The following is a 27,975-nucleotide window of genomic DNA, read 5'->3' as shown; positions in this document are numbered from 1 at the left end:
GAGGCATAGCCGGGCTGCACCCAGGCAAGCGAGCACTCCCAACAAAGTTACACAGAAACTGAAGGAGGGGCAGAAATAAGGTGAACTTTTCCGCATTCCACGGCTATCTGTAAAGACCTCTGGCTGTAGGCCTATTTACACATGGCACAGAAAAGTTTGCTACGTCGTTGACTAGTCGTCGTCGTACTTGTCATGAAGGAAAAGTAATTGCAACACATTAGAAGACCACACGCTTATCTGTTTCAGGTTGCAAAAGAGCCTCGTCTGGCATTCAGTTGGGTGAGTTTCTCCTGATGTTCTTCTCTACGCATTTTATTATTTTCGGTGTTTTCTCTGATTTATGCTTCTCTCTATATATGTAATCCACCCAGACTACCCACCACATTTCGTACAATAAGTTATAAACACACAATAAACGATGCGCCACTCTATCACCCATTTTTCTGTCAAGTCCATTGCGTATCACTGCTGCAATCATAGCGCTCTGTCTCTCTCCCTCATTCCCGACGAGTTGAGTTTGAAAAACGGTGGAATACCTTTTGGAATAGAACATTTATTTTCGGGTTGTGTTCTGCTATGACCTGATGGGAGTAATGGATTGTCAGAATCTGAAGGTTAGTAATTTTAAAATGAGAAAGCTAGGCACGTTACACACCGTTTATTTTGGAGAAATTGTGCGCGTCGATGTTTGGTGTGAGTTATGGGATTTGTTTTTTTCATACCTGGTTGATCTGAGCTTCTGATTAAAAAAGTTTTGTTTTGCATAAAGTTTAGGCACCCTTCTTTCTCCACATTGGCTTTCATATTTCCCTAATTCCAACCTATTCAGCTTCCATATATCGTTATTGTGGTATCCATATGATCATAATCTTCTCTAAATCTTTTGCTCTGTGTGGTGATCACTTCAGTTAGGAATTCATAGTAGTATTTTCTACGAATTCATTCCAATGAGTAGCTGGTCAACGACTTTATATTCACACACACACAGGGGAAGGCCAAACTCAACATAATGTTGAAAAATGAACAGATCACATTCCCTTAGACACACATGTGTGGTCAGGGTCTGCAGTAGCCCAATAATGGATTAAAGGATCCTAACGTTACTCCTTATATGTCCTGTTTAGAGGCAAATAGGCTCCAGCAGCTGAAACAACCTCTTCCTTACTCTTCAGAATAGACTGACCTAGATAAAGCAGTGAAGCCACGGTCTGTCAATTGTCTATTTTGGCCCACGTTCAGGAGTGAGGCCTCAGTTTTGGCCACTTATCAGACCTCTTGACATGATGTCATAGTGCACCGTTCAAAGACAAGGGACATTGTTCAACTGTAGTGTTATTGGGGGAAGGGTTGGTTTTGGAGTTGCGCGGGAGCTGCTTCTTGAATAGACGCAGTTGTTCTCAGGATGTTGTACTGTTGTTGACTTCATGGTATTGGGGTGGGAAGCTGGGGGTGGATCACGAGGGGAGTTTAGGAAATCCAGGCTGGCATTGGATTTACTGTTACATATGGGATGCAACAACATCTAGGAATGATTTTTAGCACATGGACGAGGGGAGGGGACATGCACATAAATACAGTTTTAGAGTGAAATAGTAAGTTATACAGGAAGACTCACAAACATGCTGTCACAAATAGACACATTTCCCTACTCTGATAGACAGACATGGTATAGTGTGTTCAACAGTCACTTGACCACTTCTCGTCCCATGTTGGTATCATCTCTCACTTTTCTTTCTTCTTCCCTCTTCAGTCTTATGCCTACGCGTATCTCCCTTCTCCCCTGTCTCGTCCTGCGACAGGTCATTAGCTCACTGTCTGTCTCGTCTGTATTCTTGTGTGTTTTATTCCTATTGTGTTACTATTTTTCTTTTTATTATAGTTTCTTTACTCTGCATTGTTGGGAAGGGCTCGTAAGCAAGCATTTCACGGTTAAGTCTACACCAGTTGCATTCGGCGCATGTAATAAATACAATATGATTAGATTTTCTCAAGGAGAATTTTCAAAAGTGCCGCATTACATAACCAAAGCAAAAAAAAAAACATGCAGACACTCACTGATGCATGGGCTGATGTACTTCGACAATTGAGGCTTTTTGAGAGTTTCAGCCTGTAATTTTAATCACGTTTGTTTTCACACTATGGGTAGAGACAGAGTAATGCTCTGAACTTGCACTTCAAAACACTGGCTCACTCTTCAGTCCCTCAGAATGCACTGCTAATAAGGGCTTATGGGTCGTACCATTTGATTTCAATCACTTTTTGACCGCACCCCTTTTGATTGGAATGAAACTTCAGAAGATATTTGCCCATGGTAGAAGTGGTCAGAACTGCCAAAACATTTAGGAGATGGAGGTGCTCAAGGTTTACCCATTTTGCAGACCCCACTATACCATGAGACATCCATGTCTTCATCACTGGTAAAGATAAACTGTTGAGTTTGATACGGTTTAAAAGCTTGCAAACAGGGTTGTCAAACTATTTTATATTTTCTTGAAAAAATTGTCCCCCAAAAAAATACAAATGGTCATTTAATAAAAAGAGTAAATTATCAAACGCCTCAACTCAGACTTTTTCAATTTTCGCATATGTTGTAGTTTAGACCCTATTTTACATAATCTGAGGTGTTTGTGTTGTGACTGCCATTGTTTGAGACACACCATACTCTTGAATACAGGGTGGTTGGCATTTCAATCATATAAATATAATTTATAGAATGGACATCCCTTCAGACCACTGCAATTTAGCTGGTACGTCATTGTACAGATGGCTGCCGGTCCACCCACCGTCGAACGTCAATTTAAAAGGGAATGTATTTTTTTATTTTTTTTTATTTCACCTTTATTTAACCAGGTAAGCCAGTTGAGAACAGGTTCTCATTTACAACTGCGACCTGGCCAAGATAAAGCAAAGTAGTGCAATAAAAACAACACAGAGTTACATATGGGGTAAAAAACATAAAGTCAAAAATACAACAGAAAATATATATACAGTGTGTGCAAATGTAGCAAGTTATGGAGGTAAGGCAATAAATAGGCTATAGTGCAGAATAATTACAATAGTATTAACACTGGAATGCTAGATGTGCAAGAGATTATGTGCAAATAGAGATACTGGGGTGCAAAAGAGCAAAATAAATAACAATATGGGGATGAGGTAGTTGGGTGGGCTAATTTCAGATGGGCTGTGTACAGGTGCAGTGATCGGTAAGGTGCTCTGACAACTGATGCTTAAAGTTATTGAGGGAGATAAGAGTCTCCAGCTTCAGAGATTTTTGCAATTCGTTCCAGTCATTGGCAGCAGAGAACTGGAAGGAATGGCGGCCAAAGGAGGTGTTGGCTTTGGGAATGACCAGTGAGATATACCTGCTGGAGCGCAGACTACGGGTGGGTGCTGCTATGGTGACCAATGAGCTAAGATAAGGCGGGGATTTGCCTAGCAGTGATTTATAGATGGCCTGGAGCCAGTGGGTTTGACGACGAACATGTAGTGAGGACCAGCCAACAAGAGCGTACAGGTCACAGTGGTGGGTAGTGTATGGGGCTTTGGAGACAAAACGGATGGCACTGTGATAGACTACATCCAATTTGCTGAGTAGAGTGTTGGAGGCTATTTTGTAAATGACATCGCCGAAGTCAAGGATCGGTAGGATAGTCAGTTTTACGAGGGCATGTTTGGCAGCATGAGTGAAGGAGGCTTTGTTGCGAAATAGGAAGCCGATTCTAGATTTAACTTTGGATTGGAGATTCTTTATGTGTGTCTGGAAGTTGAGTTTACAGTCTAACCAGACACCTAGGTATTTGTAGTTGTCCACATACTCTAGGTCAGACCCGTCGAGAGTGGTGATTCTAGTCGGGTGGGCGGGTGCCAGCAGCGTTCGATTGAAAAGCATGCATTTAGTTTTACTAGTGTTTAAGAGCAGTTGGAGGCTACTGAAGGATTGTTGTATGGCATTGAAGCTCGTTTGGAGGTTTGTTAACACAGTGTCCAATGAAGGGCCAGATGTATACAAAATGGTGTCGTCTGCGTAGAGGTGGATCTGAGAGACCAGCAGCAAGAGCGACATCATTGATATACACGGAGAAAAGTGTCGGCCCAAGAATTGAACCCTGTGGCACCCCCATAGAGACTGCCATAGGTCCAGACAACAGGCCCTCCGATTTGACACACTGAACTCTATCTGAGAAGTAGTTGGTGAACCAGGCGAGGCAGTCATTTGAGAAACCAAGGCTATTTAGTCTGCCAATAAGAATGCGGTGGTTGACAGAGTCGAAAGCCTTGGCCAGGTCGATGAAGACGGCTGCACAGTACTGTCTATTATCAATCGCGGTTATAATATCGTTTAGGACCTTGAGCGTGGCTGAAGTGCACCCGTGACCAGCTCGGAAACCGGATTGCATAGCGGAGAAGGTACGGTGGTATTCGAAATGGTCGGTGATCTGTTTGTTAACTTGGCTTTCAAATACTTTCGAAAGGCAGGGCAGGATGGATATAGGTCTGTAGCAGTTTGGATCTAGAGTGTCACCCCCTTTGAAGAGGGGGATGACCGCGGCAGCTTTCCAATCTCTGGGGATCTCAGACGTTATGAAAGAGAGGTTGAACAGACTAGTAATAGGGGTTGCGACAATTTCGGCGGCTAGTTTTAGAAAGAAAGGGTCCAGATTGTCTAGCCCAGCTGATTTGTAGGGGTCCAGATTTTGCAGCGCTTTCAAAACATCAGCTGTCTGAATTTGTGTGAAGGAGAAGCGGGGGGGGCATGGGCAAGTTGCAGCAGAGGGTGCAGAGTTGGTGGCCGGGTTAGTGGTAGCCAGATGGAAAGCATGGTCAGCTGTAGCAAAATGCTTGTTGAAATTCTCGATTATTGTAGATTTATCGGTGGTGATAGTGTTTCCTAGCCTCAGTGCAGTGGGCAGCTGGGAGGAAGTGCTCTTATTCTCCATGGACTTTACAGTGTCCCAAAACTTTTTGGAGTTAGTGCTACAGGATGCAAATTTCTGTTTGAAAAAGTTAGCCTTTGCTTTCCTGACTGCTTGTGTATATTGGTTCCTAACTTCCCTGAAAAGTTGCATATCGCGGGGGCTATTTGATGCTAATGCTGTACGCCACAGGATGTTTTTGTGCTGGTCAAGGGCAGTCAAGTCTGAGGAGAACTAGGGGCTATATCGGTTCTTAGTTCTGTATTTTTTGAATGGGGCATGTTTATTTAAGATTGAGAGGAAATTACTTTTAAGGAACAACCAGGCATCCTCTACTGACGGAATGAGATCTATATCCATCCAGGATACCTGGGCCAGGTCAATTAGGAAGGCCTGCTCGCTAAAGTGTTTTAGGGAGCGTTTGACAGTGATGAGGGGTGGTCGTTTGACCGCGGACCCGTTACGGACGCAGGCAATAAGGCAGTGATCGCTGAGATCCTGGTTGAAGACAGCTGAGGTGTATTTAGAGGGTATGTTAGTCAGGATGATATCTATGAGGGTACCCATGTTTATGGATTTAGGGTTGTACCTGGTAGGTTCGTTGATAATTTGCGTGAGGTTGAGGGCATCTAGCTTGGATTGTAGGATGGCTGGGGTATTAAGCATATCCCAATTTAGGTCACCAAGCAGTACAAACTCTGAGGATAAATGGGGGGCAATCAATTCACATATGGTGTCCAGGGCACAGCTGGGGGCTGAGGGGGGTCTGTAGCAAGCGGCAACAGTGAGAGACTTATTTCTGGAAAGGTGGATTTTTAGAAGTAGAAGCTCAAACTGTTTGGGCACAGACCTGGATAGTATGATAGAGCTCTGCAGGCTATCTCTACAGTAGATTGCAACTCCACCCCCTTTGGCAGTTCTATCTAGACGGAAAATGTTATAGTTGGGGATGGAAATTTCAGAATTTTTGGTGGCCTTCCTGAGCCAGGATTCAGACACTGCTAGAACATCAGGGTTGGCAGAGTGTGCTAACGCAGTGAATAACTCAAACTTAGGAAGTAGACTTCTGATATTTATGTGCAAGAAACCAATACTTTTGCGATTACAGAAGTCATCAAATGATAGCGCCTGGGGAGTAGGAGTGATACTGAGGGCTGCAGGGCCTGGGTTAGCCTCTACATCACCAGAGGAACAGAGGAGGACTAGAATAAGGATACGGCTAAAGGCTTTAAGAACTGGTCTTCTAGTGCGTTGGGTACATAGAATAAAGGGGGCAGATTTCCGGGTGTTATAGAAAAGATTCAGGGCATTATGTACAGACAAGGATATGGAAGGATATGAGTAAAGTGGAGGTAAACCTAAGCGTTGGGTAACAATGAAAGAGATAGCATCGCTGGAGGCATCAATTGAGTCGGTCTCCGCGTGTATAGGGGGAGGGGCAAAGGAGCTATCTAAGGCAGGTTTAGCTAGGCTGGGGGGTCTACAGTGATATAGTACAATTAGAAATAACCGAAACAACAATAAACTAACCATGTTTGGGCTGAGGCTAAACATAAACAGGATGTAGTACCGTAAAAAGGAACAGTCCAGCAGACATCAGCTGTATAGCTGAGTTATCATAAGGTCCGGTGGTAAAGGACTAGTGAGTAAGAGGCCACGGCTAGCGTGTGCTAGCGGGCCGGGGCTAGCAGATGGATGGAATCTTCGTGGTTAACGTCGTAACCACATCAGACGATTTCGTCGGCAGACCAGTCGTGTAGGATCGGCGGGGCTCCGTGTCAACACTAGGTGGTCCCGTCCGGTTGACAGAGAGGTAGATAGCCGGGAGATGGGCCTAGCTCAGGATGATTAGCCAGACCACAGCGTCCGTTTTGTTGTAGCTAGCTGGTAGCGATGAATCCGGAGTTAAAGGTCCAGTGATTCAGTGATTCCGGCGGAAAAACTGATATGTTCTGGGTCGATAACGCGCTGTGCAGACTGGCCGAATATCCGGTGATTAATGTCCAGTGATTAAAATTAATTAAAAAAATTAATCCCGCAGAAAAGAATCCAATGTTCTGGGTGAAATACCGCTAGCTGTGGCTAATAGCAAGTAGCTAGTTAGCTGGCTAGCTAGTTTCAACTGGAGATTCTAGATTCTAGATAAAGGTAAGTCAATAATAGAATCCGTTCCACATTGAGTGAGGCGGGTTGCAGGAAAGTATATTTTGTAGAAGGATGAAAAGTCTGATAGGGAAATATGTACGAAAAATACAGAAAAATAGGGTATTTACAGGCTATTTACAGACATACGATAAAAACACAACTGCACTACTACGCCATCTTGTATGTTCTATTATCTATATTTCTATGATTTCAATAGGTTTCCTATGGAATATTGACAGTATAATTTAAACAACTGATATTCCCTATCAGGGGTTGGAACCCAAAATTATTTTCCAATCATTCCGTTCCGAGCAGAACTGATGTTTTGTTCGTCCCAGTGTTCTGACCAGAAAATTAAGTTCTGAACTGGTTAGGAACCAGTTCTTAAAAAAAAAAAACATTTAGCTCATTAATTTACTCCAGCAATTTGCGCTGATAGAGCAGCTTGCTGTTGAAAGGGTAAGATATTTGTTTACATGTTTGATTGGTCGGATAAGTGCAGGTTTGAGATGCTACTGACATTTCGCGGGGGTGGACATGGAGGGGGCTTGGCTTGAAGCGCTGAACATCATGACGTGAATTGCAATGTGTTTAGGCTATTACTAGTACTATAACTTCACTGAATTACAGAATGTGTATATACTAGAAATTAGGAATATTTCTGGAACTAAAACTACTTTTTTTTTTTACCAGTTCTCAAAATGTGAAAATAATGGTTTTGTTCCGGACACTTTAACTCACTTTCGTTCTTTTTTGGTGTTTGGTTCCCTGAACCGGTTCCAACCCCTGATTCCCATTCAAGTCAACATTTTCTGATGTGTGGATATCCAACCATCTTTGTGCTACCGTTTGAAAGCTAACATGGAAATTTAATACAGTTCTCAGCCAAAACATGAGACCCACCCTGTATTCAAGAGCATGCTGTGTCTCAACCAAGGACAGGCACAACACAAATGCCTCAGAGTATGTAAAATAGGGTCTCAACTACAACATATGCGAAAAAGAAAAAAATCTGAATTGACAAGTTTTTAGACAATTGACATTAAAGGGATATTTTGGCAATGAGGTCCTTTATCTACTTCCTCCAAGTCAGATGAACTCGTGGATACCATTTTTACTAGTTAGCAATTGCGCTAGCGCTAGTTAGCAACTTCCTTCAAACTGCACGCAGAGATGTAAAAATGGTATCCACCAGTTCTTCTTACTCTGGGGAAGTAGATAAAGGTCCTCATTGCAAAAATCCCGAAGTATCCCTATAAATATATACAGAACTAGTCACAAGTTTGTCACACCTACTCATTCCAGGGAATAATAGTGAAGACATCAAAACTATGAAATAACACATATGGAATCATGTAGTAACCAAAAAAGTGTTAAACAAATGAAAATACATGTTATATTTGAGATTCTTCAAATAGCCACCCTTTGCCTTGATGACAGCTTTGCACACTCTTGACATTCTCTCAACCAGCTTCACCTGGAATGTTTTTCCAACAGTCTTGAAGGAGTTCCAACATATGTTGAGCACTTGTTGGCTACTTTTCCTTCACTCTGCGGTCCGACTCATCCCAAACCATCTCAATTGGGTTGAGTTTGGGGGATTGTGGAGGCCAGGTCATCTGATACAGCACTGGTTAAGTGTGCCTTGAATTCTAAATAAATCACCAGCAAAAGCACCCCCACACCATAACACCACCTCCATGCTTTACGGTGGGAAATACACATGCAGAGATCATCCGTTCACCCACACCGCGTCTCACAAAGCCACGGCGGTTGGAACCAAAAATCTCCAATTTGGACTCCAGACCAAAGGACACATTTCCACCGGTCTAATGTCCATTGCTCGTGTTTCTTGGCCCAAACAAGTCTCTTCTACTTATTGGTGTCCTTTAGTAGTGGTTTCTTTGCAGCAATTCAACCATGAAGGCCTGATTCACACAGTCTCCTCTGAACAGTTGATGTTGAGATGTGTCTGTTACTTGAACTCTGTGAAGCATTTATTTGGGCTGCAATTTATGAGGCTGGTAACTCTAATGAACTTATTGTCTGCAGCAGAGGTAACTCTGGGTCTTCCATTCCTGTGGCGGTCCTCATGAGAGCCAGTTTCATTATAGCGCTTGATGGTTTTTGCGACTGCACTTGAAGAAACTTTCAAAGTTCTTAATGTTCCTTATTGACTGACCTTCATGTCTTTAAAGTATTGATGAACTGTTGTTTCTCTTGCCATAATATGGACTTGGTCTTTTACCAAATAGGGCTATCTTCTGTATACCCCCCTTACCTTGTTACAACACAGCTGACTGGCTCAAACGCATTAAGAAGGAAAGAAATTCCACAAATTAACTTTTTTAAGAAGGCACACCTGTTAATTGAAATGCATTCCAGGTGACTATCTCATGAAGCTGGTTGAGAGAATGCCAAGAGTGTGCAAAGCTGTCATCAAGGCAAAGGGTGGCTATTTGAAGAATCTCAAATGTCCAAACCTTTTGACTGGTAGTGTGTGTGTGTGTGTGTGTGTGTGTGTGTATATTTTTTTTATAAGAAATAAAATAGTTGACCAACCCTGTTTGTAAGCTTTTAAATTATCAAACTCTATATTTTCTAGTGATGAAGATATGGATGTCTCATGGTAGGGTGGGTATGCAAAATGGGTCAACTTTGATTACCTCGATCTCCTAAATGTTTTGGTATTCAGGTCCAAAAAGTTACTTTCTGACTACTTCTACCATAGGCAAATATGTATAGAACATTTAGTTCAAATTTGTATTTATTATGGATCCCCATCCTCTTCCTGGAGTCCAGCAACATAAGACAGTTAGATACAGTTTGAAATACTACATGACATTACATTTCATAACACCTTACACAACACCATTTAGTTTGTTCCCTCAGGCCACCATTTGACCAACACATATTTACAATAGAACATCCATGTGCACGTGTGTGTAGATTTCGTGTCTTATGTACAGTGGGGAGAACAAGTATTTGATACACTGCTGATTTTGCAGGTTTTCCTACTTACAAAGCATGTAGAGGTCTGTAATTTTTATCATAGGTACACTTCAACTGTGAGAGACGGAAAAAAATCCAGAAAATCACATTGTATGATTTTTAAGTGATTTAATTTGCATTTTATTGCATGACATAAGTATTTGATCACCTACCAACCAGTAAGAATTCCGCCTCTCACAGACCTGTTAGTTTTTCTTTAAGAAGCCCTCCTGTTCTCCACTCATTACCTGTATTAACTGCACCTGTTTGAACTCGTTACCTGTATAAAAGACACCTGTCCACACACTCAATCAAACAGACTCCAACCTCTACACAATGGCCAAGACCAGAGAGCTGTGTAAGGACATCAGGGATAAAATTGTAGACCTGCACAAGGCTGGGATGGGCTACAGGACAATAGGCAAGCAGCTTGGTGAGAAAACAACTGTTGGCTCAATTATTAGAAAATGGAAGAAGTTCAAGATGATGGTCAATCACCCTCAGTCTAGGGCTCCATGCAAGATCTCACCTCGTGGGGCATCAATGATCATGAGGAAGGTGAGGGATCAGCCCAGAACTACACGGCAGGACCTGGTCAATGACCCGAAGAGAGCTGGGACCACAGTCTCAAAGAGAACCATTAGTAACACACTACGCCGTCATGGATTAAAATCCTGCAGCGCACGCAAGGTCCCCCTGCTCAAGCCAGCGCATGTCCAGGCCCGTCTGAAGTTTGCCAATGACCATCAGGATGATCCACAGGAGGAATGGGAGAAGGTCATGTGGTCTGATGAGACAAAAATATAGCTTTTTGGTCTAAACTCCACTCGCCGTGTTTGGAGGAAGAAGAAGGATGAGTACAACCCCAAGAACACCATCCCAACCGTGAAGCATGGAGGTGGAAACATCATTCTTTGGGGATGCTTTTCTGCAACGGGGACAGGACGGAGTGGGCCAAAATCCCTGCTGCAGTGTGTGCAAACCTGGTCAAGACCTACAGGAGACATATGATCTCTGTAATTGCAAACAAAGGTTTCTGTACCAAATATTAAGTTCTGCTTTTCTGATGTATCAAATACTTATGTCATGCAATAAAATGCAAATTATTACTTAAAAATCATACAATGTAATTTTCTGGATTTTTTGTTTTAGATTCCGTCTCTCACAGTTGAAGTGTACCTATGATAAAAATGACAGACCTCTACATGCTTTGTAAGTAGGTAAACCTGCAAAATTGGCAGTGTATCAAATACTTGTTCTCCCCACTGTATGTGTGCCTGTATGTGTCTCTGTCCTCCCGAGTGGTCTAAGGCACTGCATCGCAGTACTAGCTGTGCCGCTAGAGATCCTGGTTCGAATCCAGGCTCTGTCGTAGCCGGCCGCGACCGGGAGACCCATGGGGCGGCGTACAATTGGCCCAGCGTCATCCAGGGTAGGGGAGTGGCCGGCAGGGATGTAGCTCAGTTGGTAGAGCATGGCGTTTGCAACGCCAGGGTTGTGGGTTCGATTCCCACAGGGGGCCAGTATGTAAAATAAAATAAAATAAATAAATACAATTTAAAAAAATGTATGCACTCACTAACTGTAAGTCGCTCTGGATAAGAGCGTCTGCTAAATGACTAAAATGTAAATGTCTTCACAGTCCCCGCTGTTCCATAAGGTGTATTTTTATCTGTTTTTAAATCACATTCTACTCTCATCAGTTACCTGATGTGGAATAGAGTTCCATGTAGCCATGGCTCTATGTAGTACAGTGCGCCTCCCATAGTCTGTTCTTGACTTGGGGATTGTGAAAAGACCTTTGGTGACATGTCTTGTGGGATATGCATGGGTGTCCGAGCTGTGTGTTAGTAGGTTAAACAGACACCTCGTTGCATCAACACTTCTTTCAAAAACAAGTAATGGTAAAGTCAATCACTCCTCCACTTTAAGCCATGAGAGATTTACATGCATATTATTGTTAGCTCTCCGTGTACATTTAAGGGCCAGCCGTGCTGCCCTGTTCTGAGCCAATTGTAATTTGGCACCTGACCACACGACTGAACAGTAGTCCAGGTGTGACAACTAGAGCCTGTAGGACCTGCCTTGTTGATAAACCCTGGATTGTAAACCATGACAGTTTACAATCCAGGGTTACTCCAAGCAGTTTAGTCACCTCAACTTGCTCAATTTCCACATTATTTATTACAAGATTTAGTTGAGGTTTATAGTTTAGTTAATGATTTGTCCCAAATACAATGCTTTTAGTTTTTGAAATATTTAGGACCAATTTATTCCTTGCCACCCATTCTGAAACTAACTGCAGCTCTTTGTTAAATGTTGCAGTGATTTCAGTCGCTGTAGTAGCTGACATGTATAGTGTTGAGTCATCCGCATACATAGCCACACTGACTTTACTCAAGGCAAGTGGCATGTCATTAGTAAAGATAGAAAAAAGTAAGGAGCCTAGACAGCTGCCCTGGGGAATTCCTGATTATGTTGGAGAGGCTTCCATTAAAGAACACCCTCTGTGTTCTGTTAGACAGGTAACTCTTTATCCACAATATAGCAGAGGGTGTAAAGCCATAACATATACGTTTTTCCATCAGCAGACTATGATCAATAATGTCAAAAGCCGCACTGAAGTCTAAGACAACAGCTCCCACAATATTTTTTATCATCAATTTCTCTCTCACAAATGACTGATTGGCTAAGTGCTGTGCTTGTTGAATGTCCTTCCCTATAAGCGTGCTGAAAGTCTGTCAATTTGTTTACAGTAAAATAGCATTGTATCTGGTCAAACACAATTTTTTCCAAACGTTTACAAAGGGTTGGTAACAGGCTGATTGGTTGGCTATTTGAGCCAGTGAAGGGGGCTTTACTATTCTTGGGTTGCAGAATGACTTTTGCTTCCCTCCAGGCCTGAGGGCACACACTCTCTTGTAGGCTTAGATTGAAGATATGGCAAATAGGCGTAGCAATATCGTCCGCTATTATCCTCAGTAATTTTCACATCCAAGTTGTCAGACCCCGGTGGCTTGTCATTGTTGATAAACAACAATAATGTTTTCATTTCTTCCACACTCACTTTACGGAATAAAAAATTACAATGCTTGTCTTTAATAATTTGATCAGTTATACTTGGATGTATAGTGTCCGCGTTTGTTGCTGGCATATCATGCCAAAGTTTGCTAATCTTGCCAATTAAAGTAGTTGGCAATATGTGATGAATGAGCCATCTGATTCAATGAATGATGGAGCTGAGTTTGCCTTTTTGCCAAAAATTTCATTTACGGTCTTCCAAAGCTTTTTACTATCCTTTTTTTATGTTATTTATCTTTGTTTCATAGTGTAGTTTATTTTTATTATTCAGTTTAGTCACATGATTTCTCAATTTGCAGTATGTTTGCCAATCAGTTGTGGAGCCAGACTTATTTGCCATTCCTTCAAAATGGGTGCGGTCAAAAAATGATTGAAATCAAATGGAACGACCCTTATGCCACTACTGTTGATTCATTGTTCTGTCACTGTTTGTGGTTTTAAGTTATTTGTGCTGCAATAGAGCCCCCTCCTTATTATGAGCCAAATCCTAATTTCAGATACGCACTTAGGCCTATAACTCGAGCTAAAATCATCCATTGGCCTCAACTGAAGATATGTCTCAACATTTGAGTTGCGGGTGCACATCTCAAGCACATCTCAATATTGGTGTTGTTTTTTGTGTGACGTGCCTTAATGTGTTTGGACCCCAGGAAGAGTAGCTGCTGCCAAGGGGATCCATAATAAAGACCCCCAAAAAGTCAGGATTCAATGAATCCCCTATGCCCCTCAAACTCAACCCTGGACCTCGAAGCCAGTTCCACTGCATTTTTTCATTGTTCCCCTCTAATCAGGGACTGATTTAGACCTGGTACACCAGGTGTGTGTGTGTGTGTGTGTGTGTGTGTGTGTGTGTGTGTGTGTGCAATTAATTATTAGGTAGAACAGAACCTCCGGACCTCGTAGGGTAAGAGTTGAGTACCCCTGCATGCTATCACGTTTGCCTTAGAACTGTGATATTGTTTTCTTTCTCTCTTTGTTCAGGTCCCGACCTGGTGAAGCCATAGTTGAGCGCACCATGCAGGACTTGGGCTTGAACCACCAGTAACATACAGAGGGTGGAAACTGAGGGATAAACTGTGGAGAAAAAGAGAAGTATGGCAGTCTTTAATCAGCTTGAGAATGTGGAAGACCTCTATGAGATCGGAGAAGTACTTGGGAGGTAAGGATTGTCATTATAAAAGGTCTTCTTGTATGAGGCTGTTTAAGTGAGGAAGGTATTTGAACTCTGAATTCAGTTACTTTTCAAGGTCAATTTTGCATATGCTGTCTTGCTGCATAGGTCAATGTGAACTAACATTCAATGTAAGCAATTGGAATAATTCAAAAACGGACTGAATTGTGTATAGAAAGAATACTTTTCAACATCACAAATGACATTGCAGAACAGCTACATAAATAAATCTGTGTTGTGTTCAGAAGGAATATATTTTTATTGGACAAACAACTACATTTTTGCACTCTGTCGCCGCCCCCAGTGGCCACTTTGGGCAGGTGCGGGAGGTGCGTGAGCGGGCCACGGGGGCTCGCTGGGCTGGGAAGTTCCTGAAGATCAGGAAGTGTGCTAGCAGCCGGCTGGGCATAGAGCGGAAGAGCGTGGAACGGGAGGTTGAGGTCCTGCAGGCCCTAAAGCATCCCAACATCATGGCCCTGAAGGATGTGTTCGAGAGTCGGGCTGAGGTGGTGCTGGTGCTGGAGCTGTGAGTGGAGGGAGGGGAGGAGGAGGAGGGAGAAAACCAATACTTTTTCATCCCAGGTCTGACATGAGATACATGCAGGGCAAGTCATTGATTCTGTTGATGTGGTTGAATTATGTAGTAGAGTTAAAGGAAAACTCCACCCAAAAACTATCTTTTGGTCCATTGTTGATATAATCCCAAAATGTTTTGGATGTCAGCAATCAAGTTTTCAAGATATATAACTTTCGAAATACAGCCAGTATGATGCATTTTGTTTGCATCATGTCATGCTGCTTGGGCGGTAATATCTAATTTACATAAGTATTCATACCTCGGAGTCAATCATTTGTAGCAGCACCTTTCTTCAAGCTCTGTCAAATTGGTTGTTGATCATTGCTAGACAACCACTTTCATGTCTTACCATAGATTTTCAAGTAGATTTAAGTCAAAACTGTAACTCGGCCACTCAGGAACATTCACTGTCTTCTTGGTAAGCAACTCCAGTGTAGATGTGGCCTTGTGTTTTAGGTTATTGTCCTGCTGAAAGATGAATTAATCTCTGTCTGGAGGAGAGCAGACTGAACCAGGTTTTCCTCTAGGATTTTGCCTGTGCTTAGCTCCATTCCGTTTCTTTTTTATCCTGAAAAACTCCCCAGTCCTCAACGATTACAAGCATACCCATAACATGATGCAGCCACCGCTATGCTTGAAATATGGATAGTGGTACCTACTCAGTAATGTGTTGTATTGGATTTGCCCCAAACATAACACTTTGTATTCAGTACAAAAACGTAATTGCTTTGGCACATTTTTTGCAGTATTACTTTAGTGCCTTGTTGCAAACAGGATGTATGTTTTGGAATATGTTTTATTCTGTACAGGCTTCCTTTTTCACTCTGTCAATTAGGTTAGTATTGTGGAGTAACTACAATGTTGTTGATCCATCCTCAGTTTTCTCCTATCACGTCCATTAAACCATGTTACTGTTTGAAAGTCACTATTGGCCTCATGGTGAAATCCCTGAGCAGTTTCCTTCCTCTCCGGCAACTGAGTTAGGAAGGATGGCTGTATCTTTGTGACCGGGTATATTGATACTGTCATGCGTCAGTGTGTAGCGGTAGGACGGAGTCAGGCGCAGGACACAGAACTTAGTCAACAACGTACTTTACTTGTCAAGAGTAAATAACATATCTTCCACGCAGGGAAGAAAATACTGACTAACATGTCAATGACAACAAAACAACCACGCACAACACCATGAGGGAACCAGAGGGTAAAATAGGGAAACAAATTATCGTAATTGGAACCAGGTGTGTGCAAATTAGACAAAACAAGTAGAACACAGAAACTGATCGGTGGCAGCTAGTACTCCGGTGACGACGAACACCGAAGCCTGCCCGAGCAAGGAGGAGGAGCAGCCTCGGCTGAATTCGTGACAGATACACCATCCAAAGTGTAAGTAATAACTTCACCGTGCTCAAAGGGATATTCAATGTCAGTTTTCTATTTTTTTTACCCATTTACCAATAGGTGCCCTTCATTGCAAGGCATTGTAAAACCTCTCTGGTCTTTGTGGTTTAATCTGTGCTTGAAATTCACTGCTCGACTGAGGGACCTTACAGATAATTGCATGTGTGGGGTACAGAGATGAGGTAGTCATTCAAAAATCATGTTAAACATTAGTATTGCACACAGTGAGTCCATGCAACTTATGTGACTTGTTAAGCACATTTTTACTCCTGAACTTATTTAGGCTTGCCATAACAAAGAGGTTTATGTCTTGACTCAAGACATTTCAGATTTTCATTTGTAATTCATTTGTAAAAATGTCTATAAACAAGATTCCACTTTGACATTATGGGGCATTGAGTGTAGGCCAGTGACAAAAAAAATCTCAATTTAATCAATTTAAAATTCAGGCTATAACACAACAAAATGTGGAAAAAGTGAAGGGGTGTGAACACTTTCTGAAGGCACTGTATATGATATACTGCCCAAGCCTAATGCTGCGTTTTGGATCATATGATGCAAAATGCATCACACTGCCTGTATTTCAATATGTTGAAAGTTATATATTTTTAACTTTATTACTAACATGCAAAACAATTTGGGTCTATATCAACAATGGACTAACGAAACAAATACCAAAATAGTTTTTGGGTGGAATTTCCCTTTAAGTTCTAACACCTCTCCATTTCTCCTCCTTCCTCTTTCAGTATTAGTGGAGGAGAGCTGTTTGACTTCATCGCTGTGAAGGAGAACCTGACGGAGAGCGACGCCATCGAGTTCATGAAGCAGATACTACTGGGCGTGGGCTTTATGCACAGCAAACAAATAGGCCATTTTGACCTAAAGGTAAATTATGCTAGTGTGTTTATTTAACATATTATCCAACTTCTTTTGTTCGTTACTCACTCCATATGACATTTATGAATCCAGTGCTGCAATAGTCTGTAGTAGTGGTTTACATCTAACCTTCCCGATAACACTGCTAAAGTAGTATTACGCATAGAAATAGTAATACACAGCCTGTTCATTTATTGAATCCAAAATCCTAGGATTTTAGGTATGAGTGCTTAAAGTGAAAAGAGCATATCTTTATTAATCTATCCCAAAACCACACAAACATGCTGACACTGCTACTTATTAGTGCAAACGTCCATGTCGCATGCTCATGTTTGCATCCACAGTTGTCACTAAGGGAGTGTGGCTGTGCACTAGGGTGTTGAAGAACGTGCTGTTCGTGGTCCGGTCGTTCAGCATGCTGTTGACCTTTATGGTCAGATTGTACTAATTTTGCATGTAAAATGTGTACTCCCCTTCCACGATCAGCCGGAAAACATCATGCTGTCGGACAAGATGGCGCCAAACCCCGACATTAAGATAATTGACTTTGGGCTTGCCCACAGCTTCCAGCCGGGGGAGGAGTACAAGTGCATGAGTGGCACCCCGCAGTACATTTGTGAGTAGTACAGTCCTTTCATACAAGTTAGGCCCTGTTTAAATACCATGTAAATTCATGCATCCTTCCCCTTCTACCTACAGTTGTTGTGAAGCACTTATTGACATGACTAGATTCTTGAGGGCTATGTAGTGAAACCTATTGCTTACATTATATGCAAATTGTCACACCAGTGATTACTTTTAGGAAGGAAACTGAAGAAAAGGACTAGGACAGACTAAGCTAGGTTCAGGACTGTTTCTGCCATCCTTTGGTGCATCGGTCAGAATGCGAATCCGGAGATTTAGCAGTAATCCAGGTTTAGGGGTATTTATTATACAGTTGAACACGGGAACGAACAGAGGCACATGGGGGAGGGTTTGGAACAGAGGTAGGGCTTGTAAGGCCGGTAGGAAGGATGTGCTTTAGGATGTGGCTTGTAAAGAAGATAGGATTGGATGTGGTGGTCTGGAAGGGAGATACAAAAGGGAAACATTAGAAATACATCAACATAAAAAGGTACAGACATGACAAAGTAGTGCCAAGTGACTTACAGGGAATGGGCTTAAGATAACCACAAACTAAGGAGGCTGCCAGGACTAAACATAAAAGGGCATTAGCATAGCATGGATATAAAAGATACAACATAAGTTCAGGCAGGTTGACTTACATTTCTCCTACAAGTTAAGGCACTGACTCATCACACAAATGATAGGGCCACCCCATGGCATCACCAAGCAAACTATTCTAGTGTGTAGGAAGGAGCATGCTGCTTAAATAGGGAACTGAAAGTGTTGAAAAGGGCAGAGGAGGGGTGATTTGGGAGTGGAAACAGGTGTGGTGGAAAGGGGCATGGCCTAGGGTAATTTGAGACCCTTGGCATGACCCTTCACAACAGATACATTATTAAAATTATTGGAACAGACCCCTTGTAATGCAGTGCCTATGTGGCTGAGATCCCTACTGTGGTCTGTGGAAGTGAGCACCTATTTCCAGGTGTTTCCATGGAGACAGTGCAAGAAGTGCAGTGTCATGATCTGAGTTGATGGTGTTTTGATAAACTACAGTGGTTGCAATTCCAGTTGAAACAGGAAGCAATTTGGATGGTCTAGGATAGTCGCCATTTCGGTCATAACTACATTACCCTTCAACCCAAATCATTTCAGAAACCTCTTATCAATATAGTAATTATATTCTACATATATTCCAAATCTACATATTTAGTAATATATCACAAACCAAAAATGCTTGACAAAGCAAAAGTATCCTTAAAATCCTATTAGATTTTGAAACAACAGGTAGTTTGCCCAAAGAAAGAGACATCTCAAGCTGTTTACAAATACTAGCTGCTTCAACACAGATTTGGTCAGCATGATAAGGTTGGCATGGTTACAAACCTTGTCCAGTTTAGAATTCAAATGTGTTTGCCCAGCAGTAGCAGCTACACACAGTACTGTAGGTTTAAATAATACAATGCGACTGGTGGAGGAAGTCCCTGGAGTTTGACTGGGAGGAACAATCTATGAATGGTTTTCTGATAAAGTGTTTAGTTTGCATTCTTGAAAATGTTAAATTTTTCCTTCACAGATAGTGTGAAGTCTGACAGGCCTTCGGGGCTTGCGTGTTTTTCATAAATGCAGCTACATGCATAGACAAGTCTCTCAGATTGCTTTATTGGCACAAAATACAATTTGTAGATATTGCCAAAGCAGTATAGTGGTACAGCATTTCAGGAAATACAGTACAATGCAATGAGGATAATGAAATACTGTTAATTTCAGCAGTAATAATAATAGTACATACAGCTCCAAAAGTATTGTGACAGTGACCATTATATTTATTTATTTGTCTCTGTACTCAAGCACTTTGGATTTGAAATGATGTGTTTCAGATTATTTTGTGCCCAATAGAAATGAATGGTAAATAATGTATTGTGTCATTTTGGAGTCACTTTTACTGTAAATAAGAATAGAATATGTTTCTAAACACGTCTACATTAATGTGGATGCTACCATGATTACGGATAGTCCTGAATGAATCGTGAATAATGATGAGTGAGAAAGTTAAACGCATAAATATCATACCCCCAAGACATGCTAACCTCTCACCATTACAATAACAGGGGAGGTTACCATTTTTGGACGGGCATGATATTTGTGCGTCTAACTTTCTCAATCATCATTATTCACGATTCATTCAGGACTATCCGTCATCATGGTAGCATCCACATTAATGTAGACGTGTTTAGAAACATATTCTATTCTTATTTACAATAAAAGTGACTCCAAAATGACACTACATTATTTGCCATTTATTTCTATTGGACACAAAATGATCTGAAACACAACCAAAACAAACAGAAAATAAAATCAACAAGTTTGTGGAGTCACAAGCTTGATGTAATCATTGCATGCTAGGAATATGGGACCAAATACTAAACTTTTGACTACTTTAATACACAAGTTAATTTGTCCCAATACATTTAGTTCCTTAAAATGGGGGGGGGGGGGGGGGGGAGAGAGACACTATGTATAAAAAGTGCTGTAATTTCTAAATGGTTCAACCGATATGGATGGAAAATACCCTCAGATCAAAGCTGACAGTCTGCGCTTTAACTTCATAGTCAGTGTATCGTTTCAAATCCAAAGTGCTGGAGTACAGAGCCAAAACAACAACAAATGTGTCACTGTCCCAATACTTTTGGAGGTCACTGTATAATCATCTCTCTCTTTCTCAGCCCCTGAAGTGATCAACTATGAACCTCTGAGCACAGCTGTCGACATGTGGTGAGTGTGTGTCCCGCCACCTCTCCCAACATACACACTCACACACACTTATACATATATAGACACCTAACAGTCACACTGTGTTATTAGGGAAAGGAGAGAGGGTGCCTACACATGCCTGAACGCATCCCAAGGGCTTATTCATCAAGATGGAAGGGGGACATTCTTTGTGTGTGTGTATATGAGGTTATTATTGGGTAGCAAGGGATGTGGGATGGGTGTGTGTTTTGAGATTCCTTGATCTTTGAACCTCAAAACACACACCCATCCTACACCTCTTGCTACCCAATAATAACCTCTTAAATATACAAAGAATGTCCCCCTTCCATCTAGACATTACAGTGAAATGCTTACTTACAAGCCATTAACCAACAATGCAGTTTAAAAAAATAAAAATAAAATAAAGTGTTAAGTAAAAAATAAAAGCGAATAACTAAAGAGCAGCAGTAAAATAAAATAACAGTAGGGAGGTGTCACGCCCTGACTCTGAGGACTTGTATTTGTTGAGTCAGGGTGTGTATTTTCTGTGTTGTGTTTGCTATGTCGATGTTCTATGTTTAAGATCTAGTATGTGTAGATCTATGTTGGCCGGGGTGGTTCCCAATCAGAGGCAGCTGTAGCTCGTTGTCTCTGATTGGGGACCATACTTAGGCAGCCTTTTGGCACCTGTTAGTTGTGGGATCTTGTTCCGTGTAAGGTATGTTGTGTGTATGCTACCTTGGACGTCACGTTTCGTTTGTTGTTTTGTCGTGGTGTTTAGTCGTAAATAAACATGTATGCTTATCACGCTGCGCCGTGGTCTGTCCCGTTCGTCAACGATCGTGACAGGAGGCTATATACAGGGGAGTACCGGTACAGAGTCAATGTGCGGGGGTACCGGCTAGTCGAGGTAATATGTACATGTGGGTAGAGTTAAAGTGACTATGCATAAATAATAAACCGAGTAGCGGCAGCGTAAAAGAGTGGGATGGGGTGGCAGTGCATATAGTCCGGGGTAGCCATGATTAGCTGTTCAGGAGTCTTATGGCTTGGGGGTAGAAGCCTTTTGGACCTAGACTTGGCGCTCCGGTACCACGCTGTAGCAGAGAGAACAGTCTATGACTAGGGTGGCTGGAGTCTTTGACCATTTTTATGGCCTTCCTCTGACACCACCTGGTATAGAGGTCCTGGATACCAGGAAGCTTGGCCCCAGTGATGTACTGGGCCGTACGCACTACCCTCTGTAGTGCCTTGCGGTCGGAGGCCGAGCAGTTGCATTTTTACATTTTAGTCGTTTAGCAGACGCTCTTATCCAGAGCGACTTACAGTTAGTGAGTGCATACATTTTCATACTGGCCCCCCGTGGGAAACAAACCCACAACCCTGGCGTTGCAAACGCCATGCTCTACCAACTGAGCTACATCCCTGCCAGCCATTCCCTCCCCTACCCTGGACGACGCTGGGCCAATTGTGCACCGCCCCATGGGTCTCCTGGTCGCGGCCAGCTACAACAGAGCCTGGATTCGAACCAGGATCTCTAGTGGCACAGCTAGCACTGCGATGCAGTGCCTTAGACCACTGCGCCACTCGGGAGACATAGTTGCCATACCAGGCGGTGATGCAACCAGTCAGGATGCTCTCGATGGTGCAGCTGTAGAACTTTTTGAGGACCCATGCCAAATATTTTCAGTCTCCTGAGGGGGAATAGGCTTTGTCGTTATCTTCACAACTGTCTTTGTGTGTTTGGACCATTATAGTTTGTTGGTGATGTGGACACCAAGGAACTTGAAGCTCTCAACCTGTTCCACTACAGCCCTGTCGATGAGAATGGGGGCGTGCTCAGTCCTCTCTTTTTTTTTTTTTCCTGTAGTCCACAATCATCTCCTTTGTCTTGATCACGTTGAGGGAGAGGTTGTTATCCTGGCACCACATGGCCAGGTCTCTGACCTCCTCCCTATAGGCTGTCTCATCGTTGTCGGTGATCAGGCCTACCACTGTTGTCGTCGGCAAACTTAATGATGGTGTTGGAGTCGTGCCTGGCCATGCAGTCATGGGTGAACAGGGAGTACAGGAGGGGACTGAGCACGCACCCCTGAGGGGCCCCCGTGTTGAGGATCAGCGTGGCAATGTGTTGTTACCTACCCTTACAGTGTTACTGTTTCTGGTTGAATGCATTATCTACACACTATGAGTTCAGCCACTGTATAACAATCTGATTCTCTAGTGGGTTTCGGCTAGATACTGTGTTTGTTTTTACACAGAAATTAACTGTTTTGAGTCTAAAGGGTTGGACTTGATTGTTGTACAGTGGAATATGAGTGTACCCAGACGCGCTCCAGCCCAGCATTAATAAATGGTGCTAAAAAATGAGGACTTCGGGGAAAAAATAATTTTACCCCAGGACATTTCACATCGTGACTATCCCCGAAAAAGTAAAGTAGCATTCAGATGTCTGCGTTGATCTTTGAGTTTAATTTTAGGGACAAACAGACAGGCTTATGTTTTCAATGTGTCATGCTCCTCCCCCAGAGCCTTAGGCAGGAAACTGTCAGAGGCAGCTGATTATAGTACATTTGGAAATACGAAAGCAAGCATTAAATAACTACTCACCACAACCGCTCTGTCTACATCCTTTGGAATAAAGTTAAGATATTGAGATAAGAACTGAGTCTCTAGGCCTCTGTGAACAAAATAACCACATGACTGTTAGTTCTTTGTTTGTGTTTGCCTCCCCATATAGGAGCATCGGAGTGATCACCTACATACTGTAAGTTGAGGGAGAAAAGGGGGGTGCTACTGTACGTTTGGATTTACACATATGCCCAATTCCAAATCAACCCTTAGCCTACCATAACCCTGTACAAATGTGCCAATATTGCTATCTTCCTCTGTTGACTTGGAATTGGGCTATAGTAACAGCAACCTTCTCTATTTTTCCAGACTGAGTGGTATGTCCCCGTTCCAAGGGGACACAGACGAGGAGACACTGAGGAACATCATAGCCCTGAACTACAAGTTTGACGACCACCACTTCAGCATGACCAGCGCCATGGCCAAAGACTTCATCCAGAAGCTCTTTGTGAAAGATCTGAAGTAAATAATGCATTGGTCATGGGTAATTTGGCCTATTACGATGTCCTTTTACGACATCAAGACAAGTATAGAACGGTGACTGGAATAGTGAATGGATCACTTATTTTGTAACTTTGCACCTATCGTAAATGGATTGATACTTTTTCAGCCATATTTGGTTTTAAGCTTCTATTGATAGAATAGGAACTCTGTATTGTATGAATATATCACCCTTTGTCTGGCTGTCTGTGGTTGCCAGTGTTTGTCTGTCTGTCTCTGTGTAGTGAGATAATGACAGTTGAGAATGACGGCTTTCTTTTTCAGCTGCTTTTGATAGAATAGAACTTGCATGTATCGAATTAATAGATTACCCATTGTCTGACCGTCTGTGGCTGCCACTCTCTCCCTGCCTGCCTGTCTGCCTGTCTCTGTTCGTCTGTCTATGCCGATCTTATTGTCGGTCTGTCTCTGTGTAGTGAGAGAATGACCGCTGAGGAGTGTCTACACCACCCCTGGATCAAGGTGAGAGTCAGCAGCACAAGGCTTTGCTCCTTACAAACAGTTTAATATATGTACTTGTTTTTAATCTCCTTCACTTATTATCTCTCCCTCTTTTTTAGCCTCTGACACGGAAACAGGTGGCCAACAGGAATCGTTCCTCCATCAACATGAAGAACTTTAAGAAGTTCAATGCCAAGAGGAAATGGAAGGTGAGTAGGATATATGTCCTATTTTTGTCCTATAGTTTTATGCCATATCACATATTATTATGACACTGAATAAAGCTCAAATCTTGGAAATGTGCATGTGTTTTATTACGGATAATGAAATCAAACTGAGGTCATTGCTACACAGTCAATGCTTGTCTTCTGGAACTAAACGAACAAATAGGGCATGAACGTGAGGCGGCAATGTTTTGTCCGAAAGGCCCTTTTCAAGTCTACTCTTGTTTGTCTATTAGAACATAAAGCACACTGACATTATAGTCTGAGACAACAGAGTACATGTTCACTAAATGTAGTTTACATAAGACAAACACAAAACCGGTTTTGAACTTACAGCTACATTGAGAAGCAGGGCCTATACATCGTAGTGTCAGTTAAGCCGGGCGGTGCTCAAATAAAACAACAACAACATATTGACACAGCAAGTGGGTCAGAGAAACAGACTGAGCAGTGCGCCGAGCCTCATACATAGATCTGTATGTTCATGTGCAAAGTTTAAATGAATTAAAGAACGCACATTTTAGCAAGGTGCTGAATTTCCTTGCTAAGACAGAATAATATGGTGTCCAGAATAATTAAATTGTACCCAATCTTAAACATGTTCACGTATAGCCTCAATTATAAGGCGCAGGCTGATAGCAGTAATATGAAGCTATGTAGAGGTTGTAGTGAAGACGCTCTACTGAAGTTGACGTGTAACTTGACGTGTAAATGACCTTTTAGCACACTACTGTCAAATACAGTATGAAGATAGGCAGACACAGCTTCTCAAATAGAAGTCCCCAATCACACTTGTAGGTGATGTCATGACAACATTGGCTAGCTAAGATCACGTGCAGAGACACATAATCGGGTGTAACTGTCATCTCGCACTGAACTGCCAGGCTGTCAAATTAAAGGCAATCCTTATCTATATATATATATAAGCTGTTTTTGACAAAAATGAAAACGTGTCAGTTTGTCACTTTCACGAGGTTGGAGTAATAACATGTTCAACCACTTAAGATATTTTCTCGAATCTAGGTTGTGCTTTTATATACCACTTCTCTCCTTCTCGCGATGTTGTGTCTCTCGGTTTAGAAACTCTGTGCTACTGTGGTAGTTAGTATTGCAGCTTAAAATATAATATTTTCAATCAATTTCTCTCGCTTTCTCTTTTATTTTGCTCTCTTCTATATTTACTCTTACTTACTCTTCTGTTCTCCTGATCTGTCTTTTTCTGTCTAACATCTCTTATGGTCCCCTGTCCCCTCTCTCCATCCTCCCCTTTTCGTTCTATCTCCTTTCATATCTCCTTTCCTCTGATCCTCTCTCTCTAGATGTCATATAACATGGTATGGGTGTGTACCCGGCTGCGTCGACTGAAGCTGCAATGTAAGACTAGTGCACTGGCGGGCGAGGAACTGGTGAGTAAGGCTGCCATGACAGTCCAACTAAGAGTTACACTTGAACGAAACCCAGTACATTGGTTATTAAGTGTGGCCCTCATTTCCAACCTCTATTGTTAAAAAATGCTATTAATTGCAAAAATGCTTTATTTCCAGGCTTTGAAAATTAACAGGTAATATAGCCTACTGTATCATTAACTCAAATGGCTTATCAACCAAGCTTTGCTTATCTCTTGTTTTGATGTGTTTGATGATATCCTCACCAGTTGAAAAGCAAGCCAAATATTGGAGTGGAATGAGTGAGGAGTTAGGAAAATCGCATAAATAACGACTAAAAAGGGAGGGTGAGGGTAGAAAACAATGCAAAGAACTTGACTGTATTCAAATACCCTTTGCACACTACTGAGCCAAATTGAGCTAAGCAAAGTTGTACTGGAATGGCCTGCCTGGTTACGCATTCACCCTAGTTGCTTGAACTTTTCTGAAAATAACAATGTGAAACTAAAATAACCGAGCCAGCACACTATGATTTGTGTCTGCCCTATAGTGTGAATCCGGTAAAAGATAACTAACCTGCTGTATCTCTCCTTGTCATCAGAGACAGTGTGAGAGTGACCAGGAGGACACAGAGACCAAGCCAGCCTCTCTCATTCGCCGGCGACTCAGCAACAGTTCATAGACTCGACCACCAGGAGGGAGACAAAGCATCAAGCTGCAATGCACACTTCCCTTTACAGTGACACAACCAAGCCTACAGTATTTGCCCTCCCCCTTTACCAGGCCTCGAGGGAGGGTAAGACCAAGACAGGCTGACACAAGTGCCAGGCACACAAGGAATTTTCGGGCTCTATGTCCCTACATGAGACTTTTCCTTGATGAAGTGGAATGGAATCTATAGAACAAGGCCCGTCAAGGCTCAACTTTAGGCTCAATGCACTTCAGGTGGATTGTTTTTAGAGCTCTGCTCAGTATCACTGTGGTTTATTGCATGTTTTTATGGTGCTTTTGCAGTTGTAAAGGTCAACTGATAGCAGGCGGCGACATTATTGTTCTTATGGTGAAGTTACTGATTTGGGGATGAACAGTACTGGATTGCCAGGTAGGTCACCCGTGATACAAGTCAGTATTAGACGTCCATCCATGTCGGAGGATGTCAGGAGATGACTGGAAAACCGGCCACTAGGGGCAACAGTGAGCGCTGTTACCTTCAAGTGGGTTTAAGTTTTGCTATGGATGGGGATGGTGGATGGGTGTAAGCATCTGTCTCTGATTCCAAAGGTTCCATGTTTGAAACCAGCAATATAATTTTAATTTTAAAAATTAAACCTATCCCAGACCTTAACCCTTACCTTAACCATTCAGAGTTAATGCCTAAACTTAACCTTAAACACTTCAAAATGTTACGTTTGGAACAACTTTGAAATATGACGTTTGAGAAACATGGATGAACGTCTAATTCTGATGTGAGACTGTGAGAGCTTGTAGGGATTGAACCACGTAGGGTTGTTTAAACCTGAGGTATATCTGTACATCTAGTATGTTCCCCATAAGAGGGTGGACGGAATTTAGCAGGTTTTCATCTTCGTAATGTGTTTTTGACAAATATAATGCTATACAATGATAAAATATCTAGTGTCCTAAACATGATTACGAAGTGCTCTCATATTGTACGATGGACAAATGTTTTAAGATAACTGACCAGTAAAAATAGCACAGCAAATCAACTTTTAAAGGTTCTATAAATTCTAGTTTTACTAATCCAATACTGTCGTCCTGCATACAGTAAATACTCTGAACACTCCTCGCTCTACTGCAGTGTTTCCCAACCCTGGTCCTTGAGCACCCCCAACAGCACACATTTTTATTGTAACCCTGAACAAGCACACCTGATTCAACTTGTCAACAAATCATCAAGCCCTCACTGAGTTGAATGAGGTGTGTTTGTCAAGGGCTACAACGAAACTGTGTTGTTGGGGGTAGTCAAGGACCAGGGTTGGAAACACTGCTCAACTGAACCAGTAGCATTACTGAAGATCATACAGTGATGCATGCCAAGTAACGTGACAACATGTTGGTCTATGAATTGTCTTTTTGTGAGAACTATATACGTTTTCTGTTTCTCTAAGAAGTTCAAGAATTTCATTTTTTTTGTTTATTTGATCATAACCTTGTGAAAATACATTAAATCGACTGCCAGTGTTGTGTGGTTATTTTAAATAAAGGAACATTGTTGTCAACAGGTTTTGTGAATACATTTTGGAATCATCCCCCTTGCAAA

General features: G+C 42.1%; 1 protein-coding gene across 3 annotated transcripts; it reads left to right on the top strand.

Annotated features, from left to right (window-relative positions):
• On the top strand, positions 1-27,934 carry LOC311131730 (death-associated protein kinase 2-like). 3 transcript variants are annotated; one of them, XR_014613458.1, is made up of 13 exons: positions 1-279; positions 14,112-14,289; positions 14,606-14,827; positions 17,023-17,161; positions 17,639-17,768; positions 20,485-20,533; positions 23,253-23,279; positions 23,453-23,605; positions 24,061-24,106; positions 24,205-24,294; positions 25,629-25,715; positions 26,296-27,398; positions 27,689-27,934. XR_014613458.1 is itself a non-coding variant. In XM_084164851.1 (12 exons), exons 2-12 carry the CDS (start codon positions 14,225-14,227, stop codon positions 26,374-26,376), a joined length of 1,089 nt encoding a protein of 362 aa, XP_084020977.1. In that variant the 5' UTR covers positions 1-279; positions 14,112-14,224; the 3' UTR covers positions 26,377-27,934. The 3 variants fall into 3 exon arrangements, 1 of the variants encoding a protein (XP_084020977.1); XR_014613459.1 differs by having other exon boundaries at positions 26,296-27,512; XM_084164851.1 differs by having other exon boundaries at positions 26,296-27,934.
• The last annotated feature ends 41 nt before the right edge of the window (positions 27,935-27,975 follow it).

The sequence above is a fragment of the Coregonus lavaretus genome, assembly GCF_964263955.1.
Source record: "Coregonus lavaretus genome assembly, chromosome: 7".
Lineage (NCBI taxonomy): Eukaryota > Metazoa > Chordata > Actinopteri > Salmoniformes > Salmonidae > Coregonus > Coregonus lavaretus.
Note: the sequence above shows the minus strand (reverse complement) of the source record. Positions and strands in the feature narration are given on the sequence as shown.